Source organism: Hypomesus transpacificus, chromosome 17 (assembly GCF_021917145.1).
Source record: "Hypomesus transpacificus isolate Combined female chromosome 17, fHypTra1, whole genome shotgun sequence".
Taxonomy (NCBI): domain Eukaryota; kingdom Metazoa; phylum Chordata; class Actinopteri; order Osmeriformes; family Osmeridae; genus Hypomesus; species Hypomesus transpacificus.
The window spans coordinates 2736144-2763623 of NC_061076.1; the positions used below are offsets into that span (position 1 = coordinate 2736144).

Consider the following 27480-nt stretch of genomic DNA (forward strand, 5'->3'; position numbering starts at 1 on the left):
ATTATAAGTTCTAAACCTGTCATCCAAATACTGTATACCAGTCATTGTTCCTTTATACCTGTCATAGCTGAAAGAGTGAGCACAACAACATCTCAACTTAGTCACCTTCCCTCTTTGTACATGTCATGAATAGCAATGACATTCTCTCTCTCTCTCTCTCTCTCTCTCTCTCTCTCTCTCTGTCTCTCTCTCTCTCTCTCTCTCTTCTCTCTCTCTCTCTCTCTCTCTCTCTCTCTGTCTCTCTCTCTCTCTCTCTCTCTCTCTCTCTCTCTCTCTCTCTCTCTCTCTCTCTCTATCTCTATCTCTATCTCTCTCTCTGTTGCTCTCTGTCTCTCTCTGTCTCTCTCTTTCTCTCTCTCTCTCTCTCTCTCTCTCTCTCTCTCTCTCTCTCTCCCTCTCTCTCTCTCTCTTTCTCTCAGACACACACACCATGTTTGAGATAGTATACAGTATTGAGTTATGTCACCATGGAAACCATAAAATGTCACTGCAGAAACCTAGTAAGTATATATGTGAAACATTCTCAGTTTACTGTGAGGTCATTTTCTTTTTATAGAAACTTAGTGAGCCAATGAACTTGATCTAAATTGGCAGAATGTCAGGATCCAACATGTTATTGGCCAGTTTATTGGAGATTAGCCTGACAAAAGATCTATAAGGCCCCAACAGGATGAATCAGTATTTGGTCAAATGTTCCAACAAGGCCTCTTGAACAACAGAGAGGTGTCTTATCACTATTGACGTCTCTACAAAAGATCTTTAATCAACCAACAAATCTGACCGCAACCTGATCCCTGAGCTGAACTGTCGATGCGACAAACATTCACATGGTCTCTAGAAGCCAAGAACTTCCTGGTTGGTTCATGGACACGCCTATTCTGCTGAAAGCAGGGCTGTGGAAAGTCCCAAAGGTGAGTGGTGATAAGGTGATCCTGTCAGGGGGACCAGAGCCCCCTCCATTGCCTCTCTCCCGCCTCCCTTCCACAGCTCCAGACAAGGCTGGCAGACCAGCAGGCAGACAGAGGTCTGTTATATAAGTGCACAGCTGCTGGGAGGTGACGCTTAAATGAGCTGTCAGGGGGAGAAAGAGACAAGGAGAGGAGGAAGGGAGAGGATGAGAGGGAGGAAGTGATAGGGCGAGGGGATGGAACCGGGGTGCGAATTACGGGGGGGTTTAGGGGGTCTGACCCCCCTAATTAAGACTTGGACCCCCACAATAGAGGTAAAAACAACAGGTCGGGGGGGAGGGGGGGGGGGGGTCGATACATGCCCTAGAGAAGACGTTGACTCCCCTGATTGTCATTGTATAATTTGCACTCTGGATGGAACTGAAAGTCACTGCACAGACTAACAGCTGAGAAAGGAGATCTGAATGTTTTGGTTTGATGAGAACAGATGCGAGCAGGTCAGCAGAGAGGGCCAAGATAGCCTGGGCAGTTGATCTGAAGACGTTGTCACATTTGCATATTTCAGATGAAAGCTGTTCTACTGAAATCGAGGAGCAACAGTAATCAGAAACAAGTACTCCCAAAAGAGACACAATGTGAGTCTGAGGACTTGGAGGAGCGACGTCAAGTGAAATGAAACACCAGTTGCTAGGGAGAGTTATCTTAACAAGCCACATGGGCAGGGTGTGTTTGTGTGTGTGCGTTTTAGAAACAGGCTGGTGCTGCGTTGAGAGATGCACCTCTACCAAAGTGTCCCTCTTGTGTGATTCCAAATGACAGCCGTGTCACCATAACATCAACATCCTCTGTCACACCCTCGTGGTTCCAGAGGGACCAGCAGGCTAAGGGCATCCTGGGCCAAGCCAAGCCAGGCCAGGCCAGGCCAGGCGGGACCAGAAGCAGCATGGTATGGCAGGCGGGCCACGTGAGTGCCCGGGTTTGGAAGTGAAGAAACATGCTTTCTAACTCCAAAGTACTTATGTCATCAAATGTCATCTGATATGCTGCATTGAATAATGAATATGAGCTGTGGGACCCACATGTTTAATTAGATCTTGTATAAGTGAGTATACAGTGCGAAACGCTTGTCGATGAACTTTTCTGTGTATTTGCAATGGAAGGTGTCTATTTATGCCATATGTCTTCTCCACAACACCCCCACATAATGTGCCAGGGCTCTGACAGCCTTGTCATGCTTCGTGTCAATATGATTCCATCAGTCCCAAAGGGCATATAAAACCCCTCCCACACGACCATCCTGGCTGTTGGTGTTTCCATATCAGGTTTGCAACTTTATTTTCTGTCAGCTTTGCACCAGAACATACCGTATCCCCAGAGACTCACCACAACATTATAAATCTCTCACAATCTTCTCACGGTGAAAAAGATTTCCTTATAGTTCTCCAACACTACCTCGTACATATACACTTGCTCAAGCCTCCAACTGGCTTTAGACTGTGCTGTGATAACATTGTTAACCTCCTACTTAACATTTATAACGAGAGCTGATGATCAGTCTAATGCAGTCTGGTGCATCCCTCTGTATCATGTACAAAGGTAATGTAGTATATCCAATCTGAGCTCTCAAGGAGAACAAGAACGTCTTGTGACTAGACCAAAGGAGTGCTGATAATCATGAGACAAATTGTTGGAAGATTGTGCTCCTAGGACAACTGAGCCCTGCAGGATGAATGGAGATAAACAATAAACAGAGAGCAGGGTACAGAGCATTTTGTTGTGGACCCAAACAACAGATCATATCAAAAACGCAACCAAAACAGTGCTAGGCCAAGCAAATCGATGACAAGTGAGACATGTTTCCAATCAAACTTCCGCTGATGAAATTGATATCCACATCTTGCAGCATTAACATTCAGGGGAAGTTAGAATGACTCTTAAAGTGGGTGCAGTTGGCTGGATGACGAACAAGAATTATAGGATTGTAACGCCGAAACATTGACAACTACTGCCCCCTTCTTTCTGCCTGGGATAATTACATTTACATTTAGTCATTTAGCAGATACTCACTTATCCAGAGCGACATACAGTAAGTACAGGGACATTCCCCCGAGGCAAGTAGGGTGAAGTGCCTTGCACCCTAGGACACAACGTCATTTAGCGCAGCTAGAAATCGAACCGGCAACCTTCTGATTGATAGCCCGATTCCCTAACCGTTCAGCCATCTGACTCCTAATTACAAGCCACAGCTCTCATGGCTTGTCTTCCTCTTCTCTTCCGCTCCCATCTTCCTCGTCGAGCCTTTCGTCATCCTCCCCGCCTCCGTTCATGGCACGGTTCACCCTGGCCAGAAGCATCGGGAGGTTGATGGCGGTCTCCTCGTCTTCCTCGTCATCATCGTCTCGCTTGGGGTAAAAGCGTCGAGCCTTCGCCACAAAGTCCTCGGCGGCGTCCAGGTATATGAGACGATCCTGAGGCCAAGAGAGAGACAAGAGCCAGGAAGGGGAGAGGTTGTGAGGAAAGGGGATGACACGGGGGAGAAGGCAGAGGAAGGGGGCGGGGGGCTGGGGAACGGACAGAAGACAGGCCTCTGTGTGTTGCTGCACCTACTAGGATGAAGAGGTATCTCTCTGGTGGGGATTCCCTGCTGTTGAAGATGGACGTCTCGGAATGGAGCGTGTGCAGCAGCGTGCGGGCCACAGGGGCGTTGTGCATGCGGTCGAATGACGCGCTGGTGGCCACAGTCAGCAAAGACTCGGCCTCGGCCATGAAACCTGCAGGCAACGTTCCAGGAAAAAGGTGAGTGTTTCGTTCTGTCTGTTTGTCTGTGTTTCTCTCTCTGCTCTGCCTTTCAATCCCTCTTACCAAGGTTCTCCAGGATCATCTTCCATTTATCTCTGACCTCTCGGCGCATGTCCCTCATGGCCTCAATGTCCACACTCAGACGCCGGTAACCCTACACAGAGCCAGGAATAAACAAATACGAAATCAGGACTATCACAATCAAAGACTATCATCGGATCTAACGACATGTATCTCTCCAGGGTTGAAGCACAGTCCCTTCCCCTTCTCCCCCCCCTCTATCTTCCCCCCTCCATCCTCCCCCCTCCATCCTCCATCCTACCCCCTTCATCCTCCCCTCTCCATCCTCCCCCCTCCACACCCCCCTCCATCCTCCCCCCTCCATCCCCCCCCTCCATCTTCCCCCCTCCATCCTCCCCCCTCCATCCTCCATCCTCCCCCCTTCATCCTCCCCTCTCCATCCTCCCCCCTCCACCCCCCCCCTCCATCCTCCCCCCCTCCATCCTCCCCCCTCCATCCTCCCCCCTCCATCCTCCCCCCAGGCAGTACATGGGAGCCCCTGCGGGTCTTGGCCCTGGTCTGGAGCAGGTTGTAGAGCGAGCGGTCATCATCTCTCTCTGAGTGGCTGGGGTCGCCAGGCTCACTCCACAAGTTGGTCTCCTGGTCGCGCCGCTTCTGTGCCTCCCGTTCAAAATATTCCAGAGTATCATGACTGGGAGAAAAAAACAACACACACACACACACAGAGATATGATCATCCATGCAAATGTTCGATCACATGAATATCATGTTGAACTATATAAAACAAGCTGTCATTACAACAGAAGCTGGACGGAACTCTAATGATCTACTTTCGAGGGGTCAAGATAGAAAAGACTTGTGACAAACAGCATGTAGCATCACATACCATCTAGCCTTTATTAAACAACAGATAGAAGCAACACCAGTTCCAACTGTGGCAATCAGGATGAGCTGATAGCTGCGTCGTTCTACCTCACATTACCTGAGGATAGGCTGCTTCTCTTCTTCATCATCATCGTCACAGCAACAGCAACAGCAGAAGCGCGCACAGAACCTCTTAAAGGCAGCCCCCATCTCTGAGGGAAAAGCACAGGGGATTTTGTTGAAGTCAGACGCTGGTGTCATGGAAGAAATGCAATGCAGTTCAAACTCACACCATTACTTGGGACACTCCAATTATCCCTTTTATTGGTGCTTTAGTAACAGGTGTGGGTTCACCTTGTTTACACCTACTGTTGTCTTCCCTACACGTGTCTCATCCAGAAGATTCGCATGAAGAAGCAGTCGCAGGTGTACATAAATCACAAGATCATAACAAGCCTGGAAAATACGTCCCGTTCACTGATGGAGCCCTGCGCAGACGGATATCTCGAATAAGTCAACAAGGATATTCAGAGCTCATAACGACCCAGTCCAGAGTACTGTGCTAATGACGGGTAATGATCCACTCCATCCAAGTCCTCTCGATCCAGGCCCAGGGATGTGTGGTCTCGTGGCAGCTGGGTAGGTGTCCAGGTCACCGGCTGATCTTTCTCCCTCCGAGAGAGCAGCTCAGAGAGAAGGCTGCCCAGGGACTGAGATGCTTCCTCTGCTCCACGAATGACAAAGAGAGCAGTGAGAAGGTCGCTCCTACAGTACCACACCCCCGGCCCCTGCAGACAGTCATCCCAGTCATGTGAGAGGAGCCATCTTCCGCCCCCAGCAGTGAGGGCGAGCCCCCCGCTCAGGCTGCAGACAAACCCCCATGACTGCTCTACTGGAGCAACTACACATTCCAAAGTATCAAATCCACATATGCTTTATCGACAGAAGTAGTTGTACCGTACTGGTAAGGCTCAGAGACTGACAAATGATCTATTTGACGGGGATTTTCTGGAGCTGACTGACCACACCCTGGTCAGCTGCTGACAAGAACATTTTTGATTTCAACTCACCGAAAGCAAGTGACGAGTTGAGCTCCTTGTAATATCCCCGACGTTAGGAAACTATGTAGGGGGAGAGAATCTTTCTTGTGAGTGTAACTGGCAAATGTGACGTAGAGCCTCAGGGTCAACGGCATGACATCCAGTCCCAAGATCATAACCTGGAGTCCTTCAGCCTTGTGCTGCCTTTGGGTCACGTGACCCAAAGGTTCATAACGAACCATCTTGTGTTTGCCAATTTTACCCATTACAAAAACTAAACAAAAAAATATATATTTTAACCTTCAATGTGGGGGGTCTGAGACAGCCCAATGGTTAAAAGAAAATGCTCCACTTTGTTTTTGTATGCGGTAAAGTTGTCGCAATATGACGGTGGGTCACAATGACTGATGGGTCAGAATGACCCGAAGATAGCACAAGGGTTAAATTAGCACTTGATCTTTGCCTGTATAATCAGAATACACAGGGGGCTGTTTGCAAGACTTTCCTCTAAAGTAAGAACCCTCCTTTCCTCATGAGTTGCACTGTGAGACCTGCAGGAGCTGCTGTGGGAAGGACAGGACTGGAGGGAAGAGCAGTACAGAGATACGAGTGGGCTGGCCAGTTAGGGCAAAAGGTTGAACAAGAGCACCACTAAAGGTGGGTATGAATGATCTTTTTTAAAACAGAAATTAATTTACACATTTTATTAGTTTTATATCCAGTTCAATAACAAAGTTGCTGTTCTGTGTTCCAGTGAAAGCTTGTGAAATGAATTAACTTTTTAAATGTGAAACAATTATAAAACTTTTTGTAGTCATGAAAACCAAACATACAAAACAAAAATATCTATGCAGCTTTAAAATACCTTTGGCTAAAATGTAAAGCAAAGGTATGACCACTTAGATTTTATTAAAAGAAAAAAAAACAAAAGGCACCTAAAGTTAATCAGTCATAGACAGTCTATGATCAGTGTTTTTCCCAACTGCTTATGGTTTGAGAAACCTCAAAATAGCTAATCTCATGGAAATTGTCATTTACTATGGTACAATCCGATTTAGACTGTTTGAACTGGGAACTTAATGACCTTGTCAAGACAACACATTTTACAATTAAAGTGTCATTTATGTGCAGTATAAAAATATACTTGTTCGCTCAAGATCTACCTAACGTTGCCTACCTACAAGGAACCAAGAGGCATTTGCAGATGATGTGGCCCGATATGTGTCCAGTGACATTGAAACTACTCAAAACGACCCTTTTGTATCGTAATAAAACCAAACATTAAGGCTGAGGGGGGAGAGGACTTCTCACAAAGTATTAATTTGTTATGATTTCACTTAACCTCAATTAAATTCCATTCATATATTAACAAAATAAACAATAATAATACTTAAAAAGCAGATTCATGATTTTTGCTTACTGCCACATTAGGACTGCAGTAAAGGGCTTATTCCATATGGTGCAATCCATCGACCAGTACAGTAACAAATGTTATCGTCTCTCAGTGATGGCAGCTTTCCTCTTACAAAGGACACTTGAGGCTATGCATTGGCACAAAGGAGATTTAGAACATCCTTGATTTCCTTCATGGCTGACAAACCTAAAAGGGCTGAGTCGTACGTGATGGGGTCGCCTAACCCTTCCAGATAGAACTCCTTCATGTCCGTTCACAGTAGATCCTGGGTGTCCTACGTCAGTGGCAGTCCTTCCTCTTCAGGTGTCAGACTGTTTGGTAATCCTCCACCTGAGAGTTCAGGCCGACCGAACTGTGTGTGTGAGAGAGTGTGTGTATGTGAGTGTGAGAGAGTGTGTGTGTGTGTGTGAGAGAGAGGATTCTTTTTTGCAGCACTCCAAGAGCCTGTTACCGTAGTGGTTGTGTGATGCCGTGTCTCTAGATGCACCAGAGCAGCACGGTTAAGACAGTGATCAGGAACAAAACAAAAGCAAAGCAAACACTGCCAATAAATGGCGAACATGTGCAGTAGAAGAAGGCTCAGGGAAGCTTGGGTACATCTCTCGGTCCATGCACACACAGTAAGGTCATAACATCCGTCCTCTTTAAAGAGAGAATGGAAAATGTACGATTTCAAAAGTCATGCTCCTTTATCATGCCTCGTAGAACAGCCCTCCTTCACCAGCCAGAGGTTAACCGAGTTTCTCTACTGGGAGGAGAGTGTTCACATTCACATCACAGTGAAAAGAATAGCAAAGACAGTTATAGTTACATTAAAAAAAAAATGACAGTTTCTAAAAGCAACAAGGTTGGCAGAGGGACCATCTCCTTAAAATGTTTATATAAACAAACGAGGTAACCGCTCGGGCTTTCCACAACACCTCACATCCTGTCCTTTGAGGGAAAAACCGTTTGGGTGCCCGAAGGTTGTAGTTGCACCTCCAAACCCGCTGTGGCGCTGTGGAATCTGTAGACGGGGAAGCACATTAGCGGTGCGCAGGGCGTAGGTCGGAGATGCGCTGCCGTAAATGGCCCATGAACTCAAACATGGTGGCAGCCAGGCTTTGGTGGATGAGGTAGCGAGGAAGTCGACCCTGAAAGAACAGACGGGAGGTTAGAAGTCTGGAGCCGAGGGGGAGAATCACAAAGCCCATCCTACCACGACAACGACAGGACGTTACCTTAAGATCTGTGTTTAAGACCCAGATGAAGGTGCAGACAGACGGGTTACTACTAGACTTGAGCACCACAAACCCTCCTGGGCCGTTCTCCCCCCTGAGGAAGAGAAGAAAGGGTCAAGGGTCAGGGAGGGAAAGCTAGAGGAGGGAACACCAGACCGACGACACAAAACCAGTAAGGTTTTTTCTCTCGTGGCGTTTTCAGTTCACAACCACGTGAGCGGCGTCAAGTCTGACCTGACGTAGCGACTGTGCGCGGGTTTGCCGTCGTGCTCGGTCGCCATGCCAGCGGAGATGTAGCGGTCTCGTTTGCGCTCCACCCGCCGCACGTTCACAAAATCCCTTAGAGTCAAAAGGTACGGCAGGTCAGACCGTGTCCATTTGACTGCGGACATTTTGAGAAAACAATTCAACGACCAATGAAGTTGTGGACGAACAGAGAAGAGAGGGTGGGAGTGGGACAAGGGTTAGCCTACCTAGCAGAGACCACACCCCCTGCTGCCCCGGAGGACACATCGTACGACACCAGGGTGTTGTCGTCCACCCTTTGAAGAATCTAAAAAGATCAGACCAGTTTGCATGTTTATAAACCATACCAGTTAGCAAGTTTACACGCCATAGTAGAATCTACATCGACCAGAGTCGCAGGTCAGTAAAAAAGGAATAACCTGGCATCCAGACACTGTTTTGTTCCACTGCACCATCTTCTCCGGCTGGAGGATGACTTCCTGATAAACCAGCTCAGCTGAGCACTGCATGAAGGCCTGCAAGGACACAGTCAACAAGGTGCATCAAAAACTCATGTCACAGAGTTGATATCTCAAAGTTTTGTTTATTTTTTATTTTTTATAAGACCACAACATATACCGTATGTATTATAACCTGTTGATGGGATGATCATACCTTCAGGATGAAAGTCTTCCCATGGAAGGGGATCTCCAGAGTGTACACCGAGTCCCCCAGGTCCTGACAGGGAAGATCCATGCATATCGGTAAACCCCATTGAGCAGAAGTTCTTAAATACAACCCACAGATTGATATAATTCAACTACAAAATCGACAAACACAGACCAAATCCTGCATAGAACTACTCACATTGTTTTTTTCAAACTTCCAGTTCTCCTCCTGAGTCAAAATCTGTTCCACTACAGCCATGGCCTCTCTGCCCTGTCGAACATACTCCTTCTCCTGAGGGGAAGAAGGAATCAGAATCAGAAAGGGATTTATTCGCCATGAAAGTTTGCACAGACAAGGAATTTGCTTTGGCAGGAAGGTGCATACAATAAACATATAGGAATATTACATTTAGATATTTGGTCTAACTATACTAAGGATACATAAACTAGCAATACGAAGAATGAGAGCCAGTCCTGGCTGACAGGAGCAGCATTACTGGTTAAAGCAGGCTTGAGGAAGGGTACAGTACCGAAGCTGTGATGGCCCTACGACCAAGACCCTCCTCGTCCAGATCCTCTTCAGACCCTGGAACAGATACAGAGACGACCGTCAGAAGAGAGACCACACACACGGGCTCAGACTGAAGGGGTAACAGGACTGCTACTGAGGTTAGGGAAAAGATGTGGGAGCGATAATGCGGTGCTGTGGCTCGCTAACCTGCCAGGGACTCAGGTGGTGAGTAGAACTGGCCGTCTGATACGGCACGGGGGTAGATCATTGGAGCCCGTTCACAAGCTGCGTGCACAGCTGCCAGGTAGACTGGAAGAGAGGTCAGTCAGCAGAGTAATACAAGAAATACAAATAAATATAATCATCATCGATCAAGTTCTTTCACATTGTCTGCCTGTCTGGGTAACTCACCCCTCTCATCTTCAGCTTCCTGGGTGAGCACCTTAAAATCCAAGAACCAGGTCTCCAGCCATGCCACCACAAAGGAAGTGATGGGCAACACATAGCCAAATGGATTCTGGGTAAAGAGCTGTAAAAGACAGGAAACCCTGTGAATTCTGTAATGTTCTGTATCAACTAAGATCTGTACTGGCACAGCTTTCACAGACAAGACCACAGATATTTAGCCATGCAGCTTCTTGGAACATGGATCTGATGTCATGGCTTTGTAGACCCAGAAAGCAGAAGAAAGAATATATTCTGCCATGGGTATGAAAATTCTAGACCAACAGAGAGTTTGATCTGTGCTCTGAAAGCAGAAGTGAAATGGTGAAGTACCAGTTAAAGCTCACAAACAACCTGTAAAACTAACTCCATGGGTCACTCACATTGGAAATGATGACTTTGGCAACGAGAAAGGCACTAGTCACAAGAGTGGTAATCTGTGAACACAGAAAGAGAAAAACACAAGAGGAATGTGTCAAACTCCATCAGTCTGTCAGAGCTAGATATTATAGACTGTTTGTCCTTCGCTTTCTTACCGCTACAACCCACCAGTGCCTGAGACGCACAGCAGCGTAGCCTAACTGTAGACACAGGAAACGGAAAAGAGCCAGGAGCTGAGGAGGAAATCAAACACAAGATATCGACCTCCAGCTATGCTGTACACGTGATAGGAACATGTTTACTTAACTATTCAAAAGTCAAGCCCCATGAATGGTCTTGACAGTTCATTCCAAGAGGATACTAAACTGCAAATGTTTACTCTTCGACAGGTCTGCAAACGCCTTTGTAAGCAGAGATTTGTTAAAACGTTTGTTAACCGAGACCGTAGGTCGAGGCAACAAAGTGTTTGCTGACCTGTCGAAGAGTAAACATTTGGTTTCTTATATACTAAAACAATACGTGTGAATCTGTAGCAGATGCCATATTGTCAGAGCAATCGGCTGCACTTGCACTGGCGACGTCACTACATCTCCAAGGCAACATATCAAACAACTCTGTGGAGTTTCAAAAAACGTTTGTTTACCTCTGCAAACTTTCAGGAGGTATACAAACGGATTTGTTAACTTTTGAGAAAGTCTCTGGACCAATAAGAACAGCGTATTGGTCTAATTATAATAGTAGTATATAAGAAACAGAGATGACTAGATAGTAACATTTGTAAACCTTTATAAAAACCCACTTGTAGGTGTACATGTACATTAGCTTAATTTATCACTTACAAAGATGTCAAAAAAGGAGGACTTGAAGTTATAGTTGATGACCTCCTCCTTAAGGTTCTCCCAAATTGTGCTTAAGATCTGCAGTGGGAACAACACAAAGAAAAACAAGTAAATAACTGAACTTAGTGTGTACAAACACACTACACGCTTCCGGAAAACAATGAAGACAGTCGAGATTGACAGCTAATAAAATAGATAACATCCACCTATTTGCAAACTGGTTTGCTTATGAGACGATCAAGGGATGTCAGTCATTCATTTTTCATCTGTGTTTGGAGGAACACTCACGTTGAGCTCAATAATCCAGAGGAGGGAGATGAAGAGGAGGTCGAAGGTTACAAAGAGGCAAAAGGTCCGCCGGACGTCTGAGATGACTCTGCGGTTGCCCGGGGGAACCAGCAGGTAGTGAGGGGAGGGGATGGATAAAGAGGTTGAGTAGGATGCATTCAGAGAGCCGATGTTGGGTAGGCTTCCCCCAAACTCCCCATAGTCCATTCCACCTGGCATTCCTACTGTGGGCGGGTACAGTCCACCTGGGTGGAGGGAGGGGGTAGTGATGGGGTGGCAACCAAGTCAGTCAAATCAAAGTAGGAGAATTATTATTAAAAAACATTAGATCATGTTTCGATGAGTACAACGCTATTATTTAAGAGGATGACATCAAATCAACTAAACAGGAAAACATTTCTATCTTATCTTGACCATTGGATTATCAGACTATCAGGCTACTGTTTAGCAAGATTGCATTGATTTTGCTTGCCACATTTAAACGCATCACGATTAGCTACGTAATGACAAGGAAACCATATAACATCTACAAAACACGTCCCACCCTATTTTCTGCAATTCTTTACGTCTAATATATTATCAATGCTTAATTTGAGCTATTTCCACCCACAAAAAAATGCTAGTTAGTGTGACATTTTGAAAAATAAGCATTACTTTGCCTAGACTGGAGATCGTTTGGTTAAATGTTAGTCTACCATTATAAACCACTGCTTGAAACTATATACTAGCTAGCTAAAGAAAATGTAAATGCCCACAAAATAAAACAAATATTAGACTTGCTAACTTGAACCAAATGTAGATGGCAACAAAACGTAGTCAGGCTAGTTCAAGCTAACCTACTTGTTGACAAAATAAAGCTAGCTAATGCTAGCTAGCTTAACGCATTGTAGCTAGGTCAGTCAGTCACTGTCGCTATTTTATTAAAGCTAGCGACGATGTAAATATATAGAGCTAATAAGTCATCTTAAGCTTGTGTTTTTTTTGCCCAATGTCTGGACCATTTCAACCTAAACCACTGTGAAACAGACAGCTACTTGCTTACTGTATGGGGCTAGTTCGCTAAACAGCTAGCATGCTGCAAAACAGCTGGAACAGCCTGACTAGTTTTCTACTAAGCTATGTCGTGCTAGCAGCTAGCTATCGATTAGACAAGGCAAAGGAAAACAATTGAATCCGTGGAATATGCTAGCTTCATTTCAACTTTGAAATACGAAAACATCACATTATGATCAATAACGATGTATCTAAAGTAAAGTTTTCAGTGTCCTCTTTTAGTTTCTCACCTGAATTATGGTATCATTCTTTCTTATTGATCAGGAAATGCCTTGGTGACGCCGTCAGTTGCAAGGTTTAAGGGAGGAGACTTGTATCATTTACATCGACGATGAAATCTTTAAAAAAAAGTTATTCAATACCGTATGTATGTTTGCCCAAGTACGAGTCCCTCCTGGCCCCTTTCACCTATAATGATTCAGAATCTTTACACAACCTTCCATAATGGAAACCACAGCAGAACAAAATCAGACTGTGTATTTCATTATTAGGAAGTTTAACAATGCCAGTTGTATTTGTGCATGGTTAGCTCTGTTCCAATTGCCACACTGTAGGCTGTGCAATCGACGCATTTGGCCTTGCCTAATTGGACATCATTGTAAAGTGCCATAACATTATCATGCATTTATATGCTTATCACCGCAATGAAGCCTGCAATGATCACTTAATAATTACGTTTCAGTTGGAAGTCTTTGTCTTAAAGCATGTCCAAGTAGTTGCAGTATTTAATAGTCATATAGCGTTTTGTTGTGCGGAGATGTAACTTGTGAGTACACCCAGCACGGCTGAGTGGCAGCAGGCATATACAAAGACGCGCTCGCTCGTTCTCATGATGCGCTGTTCTTTCAGCACCCCGCGCCCAAAGTTGTCTCACCTAGGGAGAGGAACTCTCCTGATGTTTTAGTTTCATGTTAAATCTATCTCTATCGTTCTCTTTTTGTTTTCTTCTGTATCTCTCTTTATCTCTCCCACACACGCACATATAATCCCATGACTCAAACACACACAGGAGTCAGAGTAGAGAAGATAACAACAGTGTTTTATTGGAAATGAAGAAAACCCTTTATCAGAAACATGTGTACACTTATCTGTTCAGTTGCATCAAGCAGTTGAACAACGCTCGGACATAATGATGATAACAACGTTCAGATAGTATAAAGCATTTTAACGCCCAGATGTGGTGTTCCACTGTTGCAGGGAGAGAGGGAGAGCTTGTGTGACTGTGAGAGAGGCTGTGCAACCACATTATTAATCATCAGCAAATTAGACTGGGCCTGTACAACCATCCAGACAGTATAAGTGTGTCCAGTCACAGATAGGATGAACTACGTTTTACTCTGAACTGTAGGTTTAAGAAAAAGAACTATACATGTGTACAAAATTGTGGAGATTTTTTTTCTGCAACTATTACAAACCATGTGACGCTATCCACAAAAAAACGTTGGCCAGGTTACATTTTTCAGAGGTAGAATTATACAAGATATTTTCTAAAATATGAAGTAATGGGTTTGAGTAAAGTTACTCTGTGCCATCCTTTAGTTGTGCAGAAACATTCCCTGTTATATCTGACTACAACCACTTGATGGCAGTATAAGCCCTTTTCTTTGAGCAGACCAAAGTATTTCACATTTTGTTTTCAACCAGATGTTCGGTTTGGGCCAGGGCAAAACGAGATGCGTAGCTTGAAAGTGTCACGCAGGTCTTTCAAGCTCATAAGAAAGGTGCCCATAATATTATTGTTATTTGCATACAGTAAAAAGGTGTATGTGTATTTGTGTGTTTGTGTGTGTGTGTTTGTGTGAGTGTGTTTGTGTGAGTGGCCTGAGAAAACTCAAGCACAAAAATGGGACCCTCTGACATGGAGGTTAAGACTAGTGTTACACTGGGAGGCATCTGATCATGGTGACCTTGGTGACCTTGGTGACCTTGGGGACCTTGAACCATTCTACTCCCATCATGTTCATGGAGACACGGGGGCCAAAGTGACGTGTTTAGCTTGACTGACATAATGTGCTGTTGAATCACTCTTCGCCACGCCATAAAGGGCACATCTATAAAACACTTTGACCTGTACCTCAACTTCACCTGCCAACTCCCACCCATGTCTCTCTCCAATTCTCTGGCGATTTCAAACATACAGCTTTATTGCTAATTCATTTATTCATACTTGTCAACAGCATCCAGAGTTAGTCACTTGGAGATAGAATCCGCACACAAACACACTTTTTATTCTCAAATACTACACTGACGTCAGACACATTCACACATACACACACCTGCACATCCACTCCTGTCATTTAATGTTTTTGAGTTAAAAAATATTTGACACTCTTACACACCCTCTCTCTCCCCTCTCCTCTCCCACTCTTTGCCGCCCTTCATCAGTCACTCCCCCGTCTGTTTTCCTGTCTTTCCCTCCTCTTTCATCTCCTCTTTCTCATCCTCCTCTTCGTCGTCATCCTCCTGGACCTGTTTGGACATCATCGTCACGTTTGACACCTTTTCTGTTATTTCAGCAGTGGGGGTATCTTTCTGATCTGAGGGAGAAAGGTCCAGTCAACAGATGCAATCGAACATCACATCACACACAAGCAACCTGACATGTTTCTGTGTCTATTTTACTCAATGCAGCATGCATAGTCAATTATGGCAGCTCAAAAGCTCAATGGTAAGCAGTTAGCACCCCTTTACAATTGACAGTATTGTATTTACACTCAGAACTCCTTCTCAGACCACACACACCAGGTAGTTTCGTGTAGGAGAGAGTTAAAGTTGTAAAACTGTGCAGGTGCTACAGCGTGCATGCAGTGTGCGCCAAGGAATTAGCTTCTCCATCTCCTTCTCGAACAACTGAGTTTCTGCCTGAGGTGCTGTGCTAAAATGGCAAGGTGTTTCCTTTTGGAAAATACGTACTGTCATGACCACGTTTTGGACAGATATACATTAAAACTGGTTACACAGCATCAAACAATGGGCTCTGCCAAACAGTGAGTGTAGTAACTGCAGTGAAACATTGGCTGGAACCTTCACCAGGGTAGGGTAGTACAGGATGCACAATACATTCCAGTGTGCCCTGTGACAGGTGTGGGCCTCCTCTGATAGGTTTGGGCCCCCTCTGATAGGTTTGGGCCCCCTCAGATAGGTTTGGGGCCAGAGGACTAACGAGACATTAGGGAGATCTGTCAACACGGTAAAGTTCACCTGAACCCCCACTGATCCACGGAGGAGCTCACTTTACCCCGAAGACTGCACAAAGATGGCCCACAGACAAAGAGCCCTTTGAAGCAGTGCTAGGGGGCTAAATGAATCCCGGCAGCTACTGAACACAGACAGACCAAGCCTCTGAGTTGTACATGCAGGTGTGTGTACTGTGTATTAGCTCCAGTCAGTGTCCCTCCTGTCTGTGGCGTGTTGCGGTTGTCAGAACGCAGGGCCCTGTTGTGGGTGCTGCCCTCTCACCGGCACCTTGGCTGGGGGATTTCTCCTCCTCCTCCCCCTCCTCCTCCTCCCCCTCCTCCTCATGCCAGTGGTAGTCATGGTACTCTTCCCCCTCAAAGTCTTCCAGAGGGGGGTAGACACCTAGGTGCTGCATGTGAGCTTCAGCCATCTTCTGCACGGCTGTGCTCATGCATATACAGATTTAGGCAACACACAAACACAGACACACACACACACACAGGGACAGAAACACAAACACAGACAAAGGGATAAAGGGATAGGTTTTGGATTGACTAGGCTTCAACAGGCTTGTTATTGTTACCATGCGTCATGTGGGTATTTCAGTGCATGTCAGACAGACGGATGAGTTCACCAGCTATCCCAGCACACAGAGATGTGGTAACACTGGTTGTTTCTCATTGATCTTTGCAGTCGTGAGTGATTTCTACTTAAAAAAGGTGGTGTTTTGTTTCCTAGCCTTTCTCTCATCTCTCCTTTTGGTTTCGGTTCTCTCTTTATCCCTCTCGGCTCCTGTTCTCTGTTGCTCTAAACAATGCTGACTCACCTCATTCTATCTCTCGCCCTAGCACTCTTCATTCCCTACGGTCTCCCCTCTCCCTCTCCCTCTTTCATAGGTCACCTTGGCCTCTCTCTCTCTCTCTGTTTCGCAATACACACCTCCAGCACTGCGACACAGAGACAGGTTGTTGTTCTCTGCTGGGATATCTGATCATAAATCTCAAAGGGGGGAAGGGCTCTCTTCCCCAATCTGTCAGCGAGACTAGATGATTGGGTGACAAACAACCCTCTGACACATGAACACAACTCAAGTCAGTATACTAACCTATTCTACACGCACCCATAAATCCCTATTTTATGAAGCACTGCTGACAAACTCAAAATTATTTTCAGATTATCCAACCACATCCTACATATTACCTACAGCTTTGCTTCTGCATGCAAGGATGGAACTGCATTTATAGTTGCACCTACAGTTGCAGAGAGAGAGAGGGTGTGTGTGTGTGTGTGTGTGTGTGTGTGTGTGTCAGCAGCTGTATACGCTGTCCTGTAATGCTGGATGATCCAGAGTTGCACAGACTCACACTCGGTGTCTCACAGCTGTCAGTCTTTAATCTCTCTCTCTCTTCCTCCCTCTCTGTCTCTCTCTCTCTCTGTCTCTCTTTTTTCCTGCCTCTCTCTCTCTGTCTCTCTCTCTCTCTCTTTGTCTGTCCCCCTGTCTCTGTCCCTCTCTCTTTCTCGCTCTCTCTTAAATAAAGTATGTGAAGTATGCAGTGCAGTCACACATGCATACTCATCCAAATTAAACTCCAAACAAACCACACTCGATCCCTTACGTGAACTGTAAAGAGGGTGCGATGTATCTGCATCAAGCATGTTGCCCTGCTGCCCTCTACAGTCTACACACAGCAGGACAGGTAACATAACACAGAGAAGCGGGGTAAAACAAGGCATGAACACAGGGATGGTTCACAACACAGAGCACAGTGTCTGACCTCAGTAACAGACATACCTCTCAGTGACGGCGGCTGGTACACATTGGGATTGACCCTCTTGGGTTTAAGCACGCCGTTCTCCCCGACGACCCACTGCGAAAGGATGGAAAGTTCCAAACCAACACTGGGATGAGTAAAAAGCCTTTGTGTACGTGCAGTATATTCATGTCAAGCAAAGCCATATGATGTTGATCATGCTGCTATTGTGACGGTAGCCATAATACTGGCATGATGCTCCTGAGCAGGGGCGCACTTTAACCTGATGGGTGGACTGGTCATCTTCAGGGGAGGCCTGGTCTGCTACTCTGAACAGTGTGGCAGGTGTTGGCCTTCTGCGCCGGATCTACACACACACACACACACACACACAGATACACACATACACACAAACAAACACACAAGAAGATCATCAACATCATGATGTTTGACCGCTTGAATCCTCCCCTCCTCCAACAAACACACAAGAAGATCATCAACATCATGATGTTTGACCGCTTGAATCCTCCCCTCCTCCGAGTGACTCACCAAGCTCTGGGCCACCACCGGCCTTCTAAGATTTAGTTCCCAGTTGGACTGGAGAGACCGTTAGCAAATAGTCTGAGCGTTAAGCAGAGATGAGGTCAAAGGTGTAAGGCTGGAGTCACTGGAACACAAGGCCTCTTGTTTTGTGATTGTGCTCAACAGTTTGGGGGAATCGCTCCTCCTCAGACAAGCAATGGTGCAATCCGAGATTCAGTTGGAGCCTCAGAGTTGCACCTTGAGCAACAGATGTTTCACTGTTTGACGTAAATGTGTGACGTCTACTACCCATACTCTGTCCACATGAGTGGACTTTGGGACTTTATCTCCAGACAGTGTGGATTGTGTCTTGGTTTGCCTTCGTGCCTTTCCTCATCACAGATACAGCACATAGAGACGAGAGAGGAGGAGCAATCAGACCCAACCACAAGCCCCCTCCCTGCCATGGAGCAGACAGAGAGACAGGCAGTCAGGCAGTCAGACAGGCAGTCAGGCAGTCAGGCAGTCAGGCAGTCAGGCAGGCAGGCAGACAGGCAGTCAGGCAGTCAGACAGGCAGGCAGGCAGGCAGGCAGGCAGGCAGACAGGCAGACAGACAGTCAGGCAGACAATCAGTCAGACAGACAGACAGACAGACAGACAGACAGACAGACAGACAGACAGACAGACAGACCGACAGTCAGGCAGACAATCAGGCAGGCAGGCAGAAAAACATGGGACAGACAAAATTGTCTTGCCATAGGCACCAGTCCTGTACAGCCTTTCCAACTCACACAATACAGGGTCTAAAATTCAAAATACTAGACAATGAAAATTATTCAGGGAAGGGCCAAGCAGCTGAATTCATGGTGCCTCACTTATATTACCAAGTGGAACCTTCCTAGTCACTCTTTCATCCAGTAGCAATTTGGATTCCACCTCAAAACTTCCACACACTACATCACATGACACAGGCATTCAGAACCACTTAGACAGAGCCCAAGGACGAGCCCACCTTGGGGTCACCTAAAGCTGACTGTGTACGGTGTCACACCACACAACAAAAGATGAAGAGAAGCACTTGTTTGTTTGTGGGGAATCTGCTCTGTGGGTTGTGTTTATGTTTCACAATGTGGATGTAGGAACAGACTGACGTGCATCAGAGAGTGAGGTCAGTGTTGCCAAAGCAAAAGCTTTTGTAGGCAACAGTGGAAAGCTACGGCCGCTCACAGGATAATGTAGGGTGTGGAAGCATGGATTCGACCGCTGTTTATGATACCAGTGACACATAATGTCATCAATCAAGTAATACCTTTACTGCATCGAACCCTCACTGTCACTCTCTCTCCCTCCCTCACATTCATCACCTTCACTGTAACATTATCCCCGTTCACGTGTTTCAAAACAACTCTATTTCCCTCGACTTCTCTTTAACACTACGCTGTGTGATCTCTTCTCAGCTGAAATGTTATGATGTGGAGCTCACGTGACGTGTCACTTCCTCTAGACCTCGCACCTCCCTCCGCCAGCCACAGCAGGGGACATCCGCAGGGCTCGGTTTGACCCCCTCTGTCTCCCTCTCTCCCCAGACCAGGTGGGGAAGCCTGGGGCTGATGGCTGCTGCGCTGCCTGTCTGCCTGCCTGCCTGCCTGCCTGCTGCATGCCTGCTGCCTGGCTCACACCTGCTACCAGACACTGCTGAATTGAGTCTCCTTTCCTTCCTGTGGGCTCCAGGGTTGAGTTAGTATACACAGTCTAGGACTGTCAGAGAGGACCTGACCAGATGTTACCATGTCCATGGTCTCCCCATGCAAACAATTTGGCTGCTCTGCTGCATTCCTGCCAGGCAGAGGAATGGTGTCTTCATAGGATCATTTTGTTGAGAGAGAGAGAGAGAGACAGAGAGAGAGAGAGAGAGAGAGAGAGAGAGAGAGAGAGGGAGAGAGAGAGAGAGACTAATGAAGATACATGGAACGAGATGAAAGAAAAATGAGAAAAAAAACTCACTCAATCAAAAACGATGCTGGATAATTTAGGTCACTGAGGTATACGCTAACATTCGTTGTTTTTTGTGTCAGCTACTTTATATTCACCTGCTATGGAGGCCAGTGGTGAATGTCTACACTGAATGTAGATTACTCTGTAACCTTGGTTTTACCTAGCCTAATGAAGGCATGACTTATGAATTTTTTTACTTGTGGATGTGGGGCTGATGCTGCACATTGCTGCACACTGATTTGGGCGAGGATGCCCTATTACAGTAAAGCACATGAGTGCTATTCTTCTGGGAAAACATCAAACACGACTTTTCACTGGACACAAGCCTAATCTAGGTGCACGGCTCTCTCAGAGACATTAAATGAAAATAACTACAGTGACTAGGCTCACACATACAAAGCCACCATGGAGACGGCGGTTTCAGGAACACATGACGGTGGAAAGGCCATATGATGTAACACTCCGCGCAGCTTTTAAATCACCCCACGTTGCCGGTTACATAAGATCGTCTGTGACTTTTCAATTTACGCCAGTACTGGGCTACAGCGTGTGAGATTACCCCCGGTGCACTTTATCTTCTCTCCCCCCACCCCCACCCCCCCTCTCCCCCCACCCCCACCCCCCCTCTCCCCCCTCCCCCTCCTCCCTCCCTCCCTGCCTCTGTAGCTGCCATTGTTCAGTCTCATTAAGATCAGCCCCGCTGTTCTGGCCTCCACCACTGTTCTTATTAGACAAATCGTCTCAGGGAGTACCGGAGCTCCACAGGTGTGTTCCTGATGCCCCTCCCCTCCAAGCCCCCATCCCAACCCTGCCCCTGCCGTCCCTAACCCCCACACCCCACGCCTCCCCCACGTCACCATGACTACACTGAGCCTGCGTTGGCAGAGGCTGAAAGTGCGGAAGGACTACACAGTAAGAGCTCTGGACACAATGAAAACATTCTTCCAAAACACACGAAGACAGTGCTACATGTGGAGAGGACTTCCATTGGTTGAAAGCTAAAAGACGTGCAGGGAGCCGGAGAGAATGCTCATGGGAGCGGGCGGGGGCGGGGGTTGGTGGGGGCACAGCAGAAAGAGAGAGTGAAAAACAGCTCTTTGAACACAACTGATTAATGACACCGTTGTCCTCCCTCTTGGATCCAGCTTCTCTTCTTTCTCTTTCATTCTCTTCAAAGACTGATGGCAGTGGCACAGGCCGGCCCTGTAAGTAGACCACCGATGTCATTCAGAAGTTCCACCTAAAGTCTGCATGACACAGCGTGACTATGTGTGTGTGTTGGACACAATGCGGGTCTCCCCAGTAGCCATGTAGTCAGCTAGGATGCAGGTTGAGCTGATGTGGGTCTGCTCCCCGGAGCCATCCCTCTAATCTGCGGCAGCCTATTAAAAGCTACAGTAGGACAGAGTAAACTAGATCTGAGGACCCCCCAGGGACCAGGCGGAGCGAGACAGAGCATCTCCCTGGCACTGCTGAAACCAGGCAGAGATACCAGCGCACCCTCTCCAGGGGGCACCACTGTCTCACTCCAAAGACGACAGAGTGAGCTACACACCTGCCCTGCCATGGGATGTCCTGCTCCTGCCTTCACTCCAGGTACCAAACTCTCCGTTACGTAAGCCCATCTCATTAGGCAGAGTGTGGAGGTCCTCTGAGGTAAAGGTGAAACCAGCCCGGCTCTCACACAGAGTCCTTTCTGCCTTGTACCTATTTCTCTAATGATCTGGTTGTCATTCAGCCCCTCAGACAAATAGAAATGTACAAAGTGACTGATGTTCAGTTAGGGTGTCAACCTGCTACGTGCACTACAGACTTAAGTACTCAGTTCCATACGTCATCAATTTAGCAGAAACTCTTAGCAGCAACTAGACATGCACACAAGTTGCAAAATATGTCAGCGCATGACTCTTCCCAACCTTCACCCTGTTCTCTCTCCCTTCCTTGTCTCATTTATCTAGCCCTCCCTTTCACCCTCTCCCTGTCGTAAGCAGGTCATTGGTCTTGACACAGACACTTTCAACCTATTCCTATCTGCTTCTGTTCTCTCGTTCTTCATCTCGTCCACCCCTACCTCTCACTCTCTTTCTCTCTCTTTTTACTACTCCAACCTTTTCACCTGGACTAGTGGACTACATACTATTTTTGGTTAAGAGCATATTGCCCATCCTCTTTCTCTCTCTGTAAGCGTAACTCTGTGTGTCTGTGTGTGAACGTGACAGCAGGACTCTATCAATCGCGGCAGCTGCCCTGCCTTTCAACTCCGTGTCAAGACCTGAGAGGTCTAATGAAATGAGGAGGCTGAATCTCTTGAGCTAACTCTGCAAAGTGCTATAACACAATAATGGGAAAAGTAATCCCTCTCTCAGTGAGCTGACATTCATTTAGACGCATTAGCAAAGCAGCAACACTTCTGTTCAGAAAAAACACAATAATTTTAATAAAGAACTGCTTGTGCTGGCATGGTTTGGAAACAAAAAGTGCAGAAACTAATTATACTTTCAGGAGACAGATAACTAGATGAGGAACATAATTAAATCTGGCCTCTCAGCTTTCATATGGGGCTTTAAAGGGCTTAAGAACTCAAGTGATGTAACGTCAACATAAGATCCGGTAATATTAATGAACTGGTGGAGGTGTGTATGAATGGCTGCTTCAGACTTTCCAAAATATCATGTAATTACGTTCAACAAACATCCCCAAACCCAGTCTCCACACCACACACATAATGATGCCTTCCATCAAAACAGCAATTGATGGCTCTCTCTCTGTCTCTGTGTCTCTCTCTCTTCTTTTATCTCTTAGGACCAAAGATCTATGGTGGTGTCACACACACACACAGCCCGAGGCAAGACCTTTGACCTGTCCTATGACCCTCTTGTTGGCTGCGGTTACATTCAGCAGGAGACACAGTGATGGCAGACAGCATGCACTGGGCTGTGATTCGCAACTGACGCACGTTGAGCCCTTTGACCCCATCATCGGCTAACTAGGCAAACAGATGGGCTGGACTAGGCAGCAGCTGGAGGGGTTCTCCTGTAACCCCAACTAAGCAATGCAATTCTACCTACCGGCACTGTGACATCACACTGACTGCATCCTCACACTACCCACCATCACCCAGATACCCCCTCACCCCCTCACTCCCTCACCCCCTCACCCCCTCACCCCCTCACCCCCTCACCCCCTCACCCCCTCACTCCCTCACCCCCTCACCCCCTCACCCCCTCACTCCCTCACTCCCTCACCCCCTCACTCCCTCACTCCCTCACCCCCTCACTCCCTCACCCCCTCACCCCCTCACCCCCTCACCCCCTCACCCCCTCACCCCCTCACTCCCTCACCCCCTCACTCCCTCACCCCCTCACCCCCTCACCCCCTCACTCCCTCACCCCCTCACTCCCTCACCCCCTCACCCCCTCACCCCCTCACCCCCCTCACCCCCTCAGTCCCTTGAGGGGCCACGGCCCCTGCTGCTCACCTAATTAGATGCTGGTCGCCGAGGGGGAGCCTGTTGCGCAGGGGATTGTGGGAGTATTTCTTTGTGACAGTTATGAGGGGGTGTTTGGAGGGCAGGTAAGTATGAGTGACAGGTACCTCCCCATCAGGATGAAGTCACAGGGGACCTTTCACTCAAGCGCCCCACCGCGAGGTGTGTTGCATACTGTACGCAGTACAAATGACATGTTGCACAGTTGTTTGGCTTACAGACTGAGGGGTAGGTTGGCATGAGAATATCTGCCATCGCCTGCTTTACAGTGATTGGCTTCACAATATTACATTCAAGTTCATAGCTTACACACAAGGAACTGAAACTGGGAAATTTTCCAACTATGAAACAAAGTCCCAAATCTTTCCAAGTCATCATAAGCTGTTAAGCATGTTAAAATAACAACACTGATTCACACAACAGCAACACAATGCCAGTCTCCCTTCATGTCAGTGATTAAGGATTTCAGACCAAATGAACTCGAGTTGCATTTCTCTCTCACTCTGCTGTCCTGCCTCTCATTGTTTCAGGGAATAGAGAGCTGTGCTCTGATCCAGAGCCTGCCCTCTAACCCTCCTGGCTCCTGGTCTGGAGACAGATTACGGGGACAAGGCTGCCTCTGGTTCTGTGCTGACCCAATCTGGTGAACCCAGAATCACCCCACTGATCCACTCCTGGCTTCATCCACTGGCCGGACAGCTTCATGGTCAATCACCCCCCCCCCCCCCCCCACCACCACCACCACAGTCCTTAGCAACAGAGACGCAAGGTTGTAATCCCTCTCCACCCCCGTGATCTGAGATGGGGCTGGGGCGGTCAGAACTGTGGAGGCTGTGGGCAGTTTCCCTCAGCACGCCTGCAGCCTGAATGACTGGGATGCACGGCAGAAGACGGCACACAGGCTAATTCAAGACGGCGCTTCTGTTGTGGATCATCTTAGGTGTCCTCCGTTAGTCGTGTCATCCGGTGCTGTGGGTCCTCCATGTTCTCCAAGCCCGACAAGTACCAGAGCCTCTGTTGATCATCACCACATGCCGGGAGGTGACATTTCACAAGGACAACGCCTGCGTCATAGGGAGTCAGATGGCTGAGCGGTTAGGAAATCGGGCTATTAATCAGAAGGTTGCCGGTTCGATTTCCCGGCCTTGCTATATGACGTTTTGTCCTTGGGCAAGGCACTTCACCCTACTTGTCTCAGGGAGGATGTCCCTGTACTTATTGTAAGGCGCTGTGGATGAGACCGTCTGCTAAATGTTAACATCATGTCCGGACGAGGCCTCTCTCAATGCACATGGCGGACGTTCTAGCATAACATTGTGTTGGTGCTACTTTAACTTTTTTAATGACCATAACTTGCTAAATTTTCAACCGATTTTCAAACGGTTTGGTTTGTTATCAACGTCAGAGATGTCGTTATGCTGTTGCGTACTTAGGAATAATTATGTTTTTTTTCTTCTATAGAATAGAAGTATGCAGTGGCATAACGGCATCTCTGACGTTGATAACAAACCAAACCGGTTGACAATTTAGCAAGTTATGGTCATTTAAAAAGTTAATGTAGCACCAACACAATGTTATGGGTGAGCCAGTTGACTGTAGCAAGATGGCCGCCATGTGCGGATGTTCGACTCCGTTGGCCGGCAATGCGGACGAGACATCTAGCCTTTATGTATATCTATGGTGAGATGTACCTGGGTCGTCGTCTGATATCTGTGTGTATTGTGTCATCACAAAGCCAACCACCCAGCCCCTGTTCAATATTATGTTCTGGGTGTTTATCCAACACACGCTGACAGACAGGAACACAGCTGTACTGTACTGAATGTCAAACCACAGAACAACAACGACCTGGGGACGTCACACCCCACAACACCAATGCATTGATTATGTAAACCAGCTTGTGACTGTCAAATCTGGACAGCCGACACTCTATAGTCATATCCAACGCCAGCTTCAGCAACACGGACAGCCAAAATGTGGTTTCTATTAAAAGAGCAGCGACGTGCAGTGTAGTTAAAGTACACAGATGTGATGTGCTGAGGTTGGAGGAGCTGTGTCTTGTGAGGCGTCTTTGAGCTGACTCTGCTAATCCGGTTACGACAGATGCAGGTTCAGCAAACAATTCTTCGAAATTCTCAGAGAAACACTGTGACTGTCAAAAACAGGGAGCGGCCTTTTCAGACTCACCCCCCCCACCACCACCACCACCTCTCCCCACTCACACACACACACCCACACATACATACACACACACAAATACACAAATACACATCAACACCCACCACACACAGCCACACACGTCATCACATACAGACTTCTTATCTAGCAGATCTCTTATCTATCTCTGGTGTTGTTAAACGATAGAAACGAGTCCAACTGCAGAGGAAGTTAGGAATAAGTGTGTGGAAATTAATCTCTCTTTTCTTGGCACCATCCCAGACGAACACAATTAACCCACATTGGCCCTGGATCCCCATCCAGGGCCAAACTCCTGAGTCATGACCCACTCATCAGTCATCCTCATGCAGGGGCACACCATCAGCCAAAAGTTCACAAAGTCCTTTTTCCCAGCATGCTTTGTGCCATCCAGGAAGATGTTCTGGTTAGGAGTGCATGTTGACAGTCCCTCAGACAGGCAATGTTTACCCACAAACACTCACCGCACCAAAGGTCGCTAAGTGATGTCTAAACATGCTAGAGTGGGGGTGAAGGGGGGGGGGGGGGGTGTGAGGAGGGGGTGTGTTGATGTGTATGGGGAAGAGGAGGGTGGCAACTGGGATGCCTTCGACAGCGCCCTGTGGGTTCCGTTGAGATCGGAGGCTAAATAGGTGGCTAGGGAGGATGGGCTTCCCTTTGCTCTACTCACACCATCCACACACCTCTCTCTCCATAGGATCAGCTCTGGATGATCAGATTAGGATAGGAGAGCCGAAGGCCCCTGTGTTTAGTCCACAGAGCGACTCACTGCGAGGGAATGAGAGGCAGCCTGGTCACGATGACCCTAATCTCTCCCCATTATGCACATTAGCCCACATCAGCTCTGGAGCACCGTGGGGTAGCTGAAGATAAACACGGGGCATGTGCAGCCAGTGGGGCTGGGGTGCCTGTGGGCCCGTCAGAGGGCAGAGCCTCGCACGCCCCCAGAGAGAGCCCTCAGTATGATGATGTCTGATCGTGGAAGCAGATTTGCGGTGTATTACTCGGGTAATTGTAATGGAGTTCATGATTTCTGGGCACCAGCTGGGTTCATGGTCTTGGCTGTGGGGCCTGGTGACTGATTCCTTGGCGTGGGAGTGAAGTTTCGGTCCGTTTAACATTAACTCCCCTGCAGCATCACGCACTTAGGTTCACATTGAAAGTGTATCGTTTATGCAGATGAACCAAACAGACTCCATTACGGCTCACCTTTCTGATGTGACCTGGGAGACGCAAGGGAACATAGCAGTGCAGGCGTCATGGTAACAGCCCCGACATGCCAAGGCATTACAATGCTTTTTATTCCCGTTAGCTGTGCCGTGCTGAACACAAAGGGGACATGTCATGGTGTTGACAGGGAAAAGCGCTTTTAGAAAACAGTGCATGTCGGTCAGAAAAATAACAACGACTTAACTGCCCTGTTTATCAAACCCCTTTCACAAACATTTGCGCTGTGTGTTTACATGGGTGTTTTAATTGCTTTGGGAGAGAGAAGGGGGCCTCTAAATGAATATATGTCATTACCAGGCCCACTCCCATATCCCTAGAGCCCTACACTCAGCGTTGTGTAGATTCCATCTCTGAAACACACAAACGGCCACTGTTTGCCATGCTCCCAAAACACAGGTTCCTTTCACAACACATCCGCAGTATGCAAACACACACACAAACGTAGC

At 47.2% G+C, this 27480-nt stretch overlaps 3 protein-coding genes across 4 annotated transcripts; all 3 read right to left on the reverse strand.

Annotated features, from left to right (window-relative positions):
- Positions 1–3071: 3071 nt before the first annotated feature.
- mreg (melanoregulin) lies at positions 3072–5734 on the reverse strand. Of its 2 annotated transcripts, XM_047038864.1 has the most exons (7): positions 5663–5734; positions 4947–5316; positions 4711–4804; positions 4257–4419; positions 3771–3861; positions 3516–3679; positions 3072–3376 (listed from the first exon to the last, which is right to left on the reverse strand). In XM_047038864.1, the coding sequence occupies exons 3-7, from the start codon at positions 4800–4802 to the stop codon at positions 3158–3160; spliced, it is 729 nt and encodes a 242-aa protein (XP_046894820.1). In that variant the 5' UTR covers positions 4803–4804; positions 4947–5316; positions 5663–5734; the 3' UTR covers positions 3072–3157. The 2 variants fall into 2 exon arrangements, with proteins under 2 accessions (XP_046894820.1, XP_046894819.1); XM_047038863.1 differs by lacking the exon at positions 5663–5734 and having other exon boundaries at positions 4947–5371.
- Positions 5735–6330: 596 nt separating this feature from the next.
- Positions 6331–13130, reverse strand: stard3 (StAR-related lipid transfer (START) domain containing 3). The gene is made up of 15 exons (XM_047038851.1): positions 12906–13130; positions 11623–11867; positions 11335–11412; positions 10651–10728; positions 10498–10551; positions 10082–10199; positions 9878–9979; positions 9690–9745; positions 9359–9451; positions 9167–9229; positions 8932–9027; positions 8740–8819; positions 8501–8605; positions 8267–8360; positions 6331–8179 (listed from the first exon to the last, which is right to left on the reverse strand). The coding sequence occupies exons 2-15, from the start codon at positions 11839–11841 to the stop codon at positions 8072–8074; spliced, it is 1344 nt and encodes a 447-aa protein (XP_046894807.1). The 5' UTR covers positions 11842–11867; positions 12906–13130; the 3' UTR covers positions 6331–8071.
- A 563-nt stretch (positions 13131–13693) lies between these two features.
- Positions 13694–18522, reverse strand: ppp1r1b (protein phosphatase 1, regulatory (inhibitor) subunit 1B). The gene is made up of 6 exons (XM_047038179.1): positions 18505–18522; positions 18153–18200; positions 17887–17970; positions 17645–17720; positions 16135–16293; positions 13694–15212 (listed from the first exon to the last, which is right to left on the reverse strand). The coding sequence occupies exons 1-6, from the start codon at positions 18520–18522 to the stop codon at positions 15061–15063; spliced, it is 537 nt and encodes a 178-aa protein (XP_046894135.1). The 3' UTR covers positions 13694–15060.
- Between the last annotated feature and the right edge of the window lie 8958 nt (positions 18523–27480).

Excerpts from the sequence above, each read along its gene's own strand:
- stard3 (XM_047038851.1), bottom strand. The coding sequence starts at position 11,841 with ATGCCAGGTGGAATGGACTATGGGGAGTTTGGGGGAAGCCTACCCAAC. Across the intron at positions 9,028-9,166 it reads GGAAGACTTTCATCCTGAAG|GCCTTCATGCAGTGCTCAGC; the intron begins GTATGATCATCC and ends GTGTCCTTGCAG. Across the intron at positions 8,820-8,931 it reads AAACAGTGTCTGGATGCCAG|ATTCTTCAAAGGGTGGACGA; the intron begins GTTATTCCTTTT and ends TGATCTTTTTAG.
- mreg (XM_047038864.1), bottom strand. The coding sequence starts at position 4,802 with ATGGGGGCTGCCTTTAAGAGGTTCTGTGCGCGCTTCTGCTGTTGCTGT. Across the intron at positions 4,420-4,710 it reads GAGAAGCAGCCTATCCTCAG|TCATGATACTCTGGAATATT; the intron begins GTAATGTGAGGT and ends TTTTTCTCCCAG. Across the intron at positions 3,680-3,770 it reads GATGATCCTGGAGAACCTTG|GTTTCATGGCCGAGGCCGAG; the intron begins GTAAGAGGGATT and ends CGTTGCCTGCAG.
- ppp1r1b (XM_047038179.1), bottom strand. Across the intron at positions 17,971-18,152 it reads CGGTGGTGGCCCAGAGCTTG|ATCCGGCGCAGAAGGCCAAC; the intron begins GTGAGTCACTCG and ends GTGTGTGTGTAG. Across the intron at positions 16,294-17,644 it reads CCAGCCGCCGTCACTGAGAG|CCGTGCAGAAGATGGCTGAA; the intron begins GTATGTCTGTTA and ends GCATGAGCACAG.